Source organism: Lycium barbarum, chromosome 5, assembly GCF_019175385.1.
Source record: "Lycium barbarum isolate Lr01 chromosome 5, ASM1917538v2, whole genome shotgun sequence".
In the NCBI taxonomy this organism is placed as follows: Eukaryota; Viridiplantae; Streptophyta; class Magnoliopsida; order Solanales; family Solanaceae; genus Lycium; species Lycium barbarum.
The window spans coordinates 19,683,805-19,690,057 of record NC_083341.1 but is presented as its reverse complement, the minus strand read 5'-3'; the positions used below and the strand labels follow the sequence as shown (position 1 = coordinate 19,690,057).

The 6,253-nt window shown below is 37.1% G+C and overlaps 1 protein-coding gene across 1 annotated transcript; it reads right to left on the bottom strand.

Annotated features, from left to right (window-relative positions):
- Positions 1 to 3,096: 3,096 nt before the first annotated feature.
- LOC132639279 (uncharacterized) lies at positions 3,097 to 3,687 on the bottom strand. Its single transcript, XM_060355737.1, has one exon. It carries the CDS (start codon positions 3,685 to 3,687, stop codon positions 3,097 to 3,099), a length of 591 nt encoding a protein of 196 aa, XP_060211720.1.
- Between the last annotated feature and the right edge of the window lie 2,566 nt (positions 3,688 to 6,253).

Below are 6,253 nucleotides of genomic sequence, written 5' to 3'. Positions count from 1 at the left end.
CCAAACTGTCTGCTAAGTCCCATCTTCCATTTACCGTAAAGTCTGATACCTTGATTCTTATATAAGTTGATGAATCAACATAATCTGATAATTTCCCAATTCTAACCAATTATCCTACCAGAAGCTTGAATTGCCCTTGTTGATTCTCCATTGAATGAGGTGATCCACCTTTCCTTTAATCTTCATCATTCTCCTCCAATTATATGAGTGTTTGTAACTCCATTTTCTTGCCACTGGATGGATCCTCTTGGAGTACTTTGCTTTCATGAACTTAGTTCAATATGTATCTTTTGTTCTAAATTGCCACCACAGTTTGACTGCAAAACTTTCTGAGATATCATGTATGGATCTGATGCTAATACCCCCTTCTTCCGTTGGAAAGCATAAATCATGCCAAGCTGCCCAGTTATACTTTTTGTTACACCCCGTACCTTCAGAGCATGAGCATTCCACGTACATCACCGTAGTAATGGAGTATCGAAGACGTCCCATGATGTTTTGGAAGGTACAAGCCATGGGAAGTATGTAACAATGAAGTAAAGGATAAATTACGATCTCGTAAGTCGTAATCAGGAAAGACTATTTTGAAACACAAGAAAATGACCATTATCAAGTATAACAAATGATAAATATCATGTATGGAGAGTTTCGGAAGATTTCGAGATCAAGCAAATTGAAGAAAATAAGTTTGACGAAAATTTGCGAAATGTTGGCAGGATTTTGGGCAGATTTTTAGTCAACTTTGGAGGGGCATATCTCCTAGTATATTAGGAGTTTTAAGGTGTTTCAAAAGCCTAAAATGAATTTCGTCGAGTCTAGTTTTCAATGCAATAAACCTCTCATCGATACGACGTCGGAGTAGAGAATTATGGACGTTACAAGTTTGGCTGACAGAGCAGAAACAGTGCTGCTACAGTGCTGCCGACTTTGGCATCCTATATAAGGGGCAAAACCTCATTTTTTTTGGGTCATAAAATCTCCCAAATATTCCAGAAAAATCAGCAAGCCAAAGAGAGCATATTTACCTCATAAAAGTGAGGATTTTGAGTAATTTCGAGTGACGGAATATTAATCGAGGTCCAAGTAACGTGTAGTCGCGATTATAGTTTTGTCTTGCGTTGGAATTGGATGGATTCAAAGTGAATATTGAAGATATTTCTGCTCTAGCAAGAATAAGATATGAATCTCTGCTTATTAATATTATTTTTGGTTTATTCACGAAGATAAAGTCGTTAAATAATCGTATAGCGGTTTGGCTAGTTGTGAAAATTGGAAAACATCATGAGGGATGTTTTATGATACATAATGCTGTTGGAGATGATGTTATGGATGTTGGTATTGTTGTTATTGTCGTTGGTTGTTGGATTATGATTTCGAGCTAGGCATATAAACAGGGGAGATGCTGCCCGAATTTCGGCAGATTCTAAATAGATTTAAATTAAGGTCTTAAGACGAGCGTATGATGACGATCCTAACAATAGTATGAATGGTTGTATATGTAGATTACGAGGCTACGAATAATCTTAAGTGAATTGCAAGACAGGAAGTAAGTTGGAAGTCGAGAAATTATCTTCCAGGTATGTTAAGGCTAGTCCCTTTCTTTCTAAAGGCATGATCCTTTTGTTATAAACCTTTGTGTCATACCCATAATATCCTTGGTTTCACAAATTCTAGAAGTCCACGAATCTCGTGATCCTTGTGATGTTATTGAGCTTCTAAAGGCATGATTCTTTCCTACCAAACCATGCATGAATTCCATGAAAATCCTCATTTCCAAGAATGTTAGAGATTCATGACTCATAAAGTTTTTATGACGCTAAAGATGAATAATTTTTTTATGATAACCATGATGAAGATTATGAGAGATTTATTTATCCAAGCTCTAAGGCATACGGATTTCATGTTATTATGAGATGATTTTATTCATAGAGATTTCCATATATCATTATGAGGTGATTGAGCTTACTTTGCAATTTCTTAATTTCCTTCATTGTTGGTAATCTCACATTATGACCCTTGTTCCTTCAAGGTGGGATGAACGATGATGATTGATCCATAATATAATCGGAGGCTACCGACCTTACGTCACTCCGATATAGTTGTGGCTTTTGATTGGGCTCTTTTGCATGCTTTATATATATGTATGTATTTTCTCACACCGCGCCGCACTATAGTCGGCCGGGCATGACACGTAGATGTGCACACCACTGCAGTGGGCATGTTATGATATTGCCCCGGACGCGGGAGGCCCGGACGCGGGCTAATGATGATAACACCGAGCCTCAATGGCTGGGCATGATACTATATATATGACACCGAGCCTTAATGGCCGGTCATGATACTATATATATGAAACCGAGCCTTAATGGCCGGGCATGATACTATATATATGACACCGAGCCTTAATGGCCGGGCATGGTACTATGTATATGTATAAAATGTTTTTTTAAGGCTAAGCATGCATGGCATCCGCCTTATGAGGCATCCAGATGTACAGGTTATCTCTCATATTCCACGTTACCTTTCATATCTATATTATGCTGTTATTCATGCCTTACATACTCAGTACATTATTCGTACTGACGTCCCTTCTTGTGGACTCTGCGCTCATGCCCGCAGGTAGGCAGGGAGACGGATCAGACCCATAGGTCTTCTATCAGCGGATTCTCAGGAGCACTCCACTTTCTTCGGAGCTGCAGTCTATTTGGTATTGTCCTTATGATCATTTGTATTCCATGTAGAGGCTCGTAGACGTATGTGTACAGTTAGATGTTTTGTATCTCCACCGGTTCATATTATGGTATAATATATTGGTGGCCTTGTCGGCCTTATTTTGAGCTCTTGATACTTTACTGTTAGCCTTGCCGACTTTATGATATACACTGTGTTGTGGCGACCTTGTCGGTCCGCATATGTACATATGTGTTGAATGATCGGATATTCCTATGTTGGGCCTTTTCTGCGTGCAGGTGTTCTTTGAGTTGTGGTTTATAATTTTCAAAGTAACGGATAAGTCAGGTGGTTCCCGGCCTACGGGTCGGAGCCCGTCATACTCCTGGTAGGGGTTTGACACTTTTGTTTTCCGTCCTTACTTCCCTACAGATAATTAGCAAATATACTTTCCATCCGATTCAATATAGTCTTTGTAGGCAGACAAATAGATAAAAGATGAACATGTATAGCATTAAGGGCATGTTTAATCAAAATAACTTTACCTCTAGCTGATAACCTGTTACAGTGCCATGATCTTACTCTTTTTATTATTTTTATTGCCATATCTGCAAAGTATTGGTTCAGCTTCCTTCCTGCAAATAAAGGACAACCCAAATAAGTCATTGGATATTCCTCCTTTCTAACTTGTAATAGATCTGTAACAATTTTGATTCTGTTTTGGGAAATTTCTTTGTCCATGATGAAGCAACTCTTTTCTCTGTTTATCAATTGTCCAGAGTTTTTCTCATATTTTCTGAGACATTTGTTGATAAGTTTAAAAGTCTTGGTTTTACCTGAACAGAAAATAATTAAATCATCAGCATATGCTAAATGGTTAGTCCTAGGTCCATTAGAATCCATGCTGAATCCATTAAACCTAGGATGTTCATATAATTTATTAAGCATAATAGAAAGAGTTTCATCAGCAATAATAAACAAAGATGGAGATATAGGATCTCCTTGTTTAACACCCATATGAGATTTAAAAATCCATGCCTTTTCCCATTTATTAGTACAGAATACCAGTTATTGGAAATAAGACTCTATATTATATAAATCCATTTTTCATCAAAACCCATTTTCCTCATAACTGCACAAATAAAATGCCAGGAGATTCTATCATAAGCCTTATTCATGTCAATTTTAAAAATCACATTTCCACCCTTGTTCTCAGTGTTGATCTCATGAATAACTCTTGAGCAAGTAAAACAGTTTCTCCTATATCTCTACCTTTTATGAAACCACTTTGATTAGGAGAAATGAGTTTTGGAAGAATTGATGTCAATCTATTGTTTAAAACTTTTGAAACAACTTTTTGTATCACATTGCTAAGACTGATAGGTCTAAAATCTGAAAAAGTTTGAGGGGTGTCAATTTTCGGAAGTAAAACTAGGCAAGTATTAGTAAAATATTTTTGTAGTTGTTCCCCATTAAAAACAGTTTTGACTAACAGAGTAATATCAAAACCAACAGTTTTCCAAGCTTTTTGGAAAAATAGACTGCTAAAACCATCTGGCCCTGCTGAGCTATTGGGATTAATCTCAAAAATAGCTCTTTTAATCTCCTCTTCACTGGGCTCCTGTAACAGGTTCTGGTTATCTTCTTCACTGATACATCTGTTGATATTGTCCAGAATCTTCATGTCAATTTTGTAATTGTCTTGTAAAAATAGTTATTGATAAAATTCGGTGGAGCTGCACCTATCTCCGTGCCCCCCTTCTATCCAGTTGTCTCCCATATTAATTTTGTGAATCTGCAGAAATTTCCTTCTACCCTTCACAATGGTATGAAAATAATTGGTGTTCTCATCCCCCTCCAAATTCCATTTCAAATTCGCTTTTTTCCTACAAAAGTTGTCTACATGCTTGTGATGGATAATCAATTCAGCCTTAGATTTATTCATGTTTATTCTATCTTGCTGATTCAAGGTATCCATATATTTATCTTCGTATTATTTGACTTCATCCTCCAAGATTTGGGATTTTTCAAAGATGTTTCCAATTTTGGTTTTAGACCAAAGACTTAGAGCTTTACTGGTACTCTTCAGTTTCTGTTGAACCTGCCAAAAAATATTTCCATTAGATTGAGCTATCCAGTTGTTCTTAACCACCTCCTGAAAATCATCCAAATCAGCCCAAAAGTGTAAGAATCTAAAATATTTAATATGATTGTCCTGGTCATTTCCCACAGTGATGAGAAGTGGACAGTGATCTGAGCCGACCCTTGTCATATGTTGCACATTACAAATAGAGAAACAGTCAGCCAATTTTTCATTGCATACCATTCTATCCAACCTTTTCCATATTATTTCCTGTTCTTTTCTTTCATTACACCAAGTAAAACTGCTACCAGAGTAACCAATGTCTCTAAGACCCCAATCATGAAGACATTCCATGAAAGGTATACTTTTGGTTAATTTGTGTGGTTTGCCTCCCATTTTCTCTTCCATAGATAAGATATTGTTGAAATCCCCTGTGACAGCCCATGGAACATTGATAGTGGTTGAGAAAATTCTCATATATCTCCATAGGTCCTCCCTACCTGAGGCTTTTGTCTTAGCATAAACAAAAGAGATGAAGAAATGGTCCTCTTCGTATTGAACTTTGCATGTAACCATTTGATCTTCACTGGAGTAAATGGTACATTCAATGTTATGTTTCCAGAATACCCAAATCTTATTGCTGCAATTTGCATAACTCCCTTTCATACCTAGACAATTCATGTACATCTAATTTTTGTCTCTTTGATGAAGGGTTCCTAGATGGCAACCAAGGATATATCCTGGCTTGCGATAAAAAACTTTAGCCTCTCAGTGGAAGCATGAGACTTCATGCCCCTTATGTTCCAATTGAGTACTCTAATCATTAATGGAGTTCTTGGAGATTTTTGTGATATTCATCATTTGTTTTCTGGTATTTGGTGGATCCACCTTAGCTTTTCCAGTGTTTTCCATTTTCTTGCCCTGAACCTGTTTCTGTAATTTATCCATTTGAATAGAAGATTCTGGTACATCCTTTTGGACTTTCTTCACAACGTTTATCACTTCCTCTTCTTGGTCATCTTCTTCATTTTCTTCTTCAGATGTGTCCCATGATGAATCCTCTTCCTCTGAATATGATGATGATATTTCAGCCCATTCATCTTGTAATTGCTCCCTCTCTTTATTAGTAGTTATCCTGTCTTTCCTAGGAGATCTGTGTTACACCCCGCACTTTCTCGTACTTCTGTCCTCAAGGTCCTCCTTGATTTCCTCTTAAAATGCTCTTTCCCATTTTCCACTTAATAATATCTATCTAGAAGTTTGCAGAATATTCCACTATGAGTACCAACCCATCTTGATCTCGTATATATATACTTCTAGGGTGGAACTTTCCCGTACTCGTTAACTCCCTTTTCCATGTCAATATCTCTTTGTTATCTCTCACTAACCAATCAAATCTATAAATCGTAATACCGTATTTGAGTTCCTAATATCAACTTTCTTTATGTTTCCAATAGGTCTCGATCCTCCGAAATCTCGGATGCAACTCATTCCAGTTTC

Bases quoted from the DNA above. Each gene is read 5' to 3' on its own strand.
- LOC132639279 (XM_060355737.1), bottom strand. From the start codon at position 3,687: ATGGGTGTTAAACAAGGAGATCCTATATCTCCATCTTTGTTTATTATT.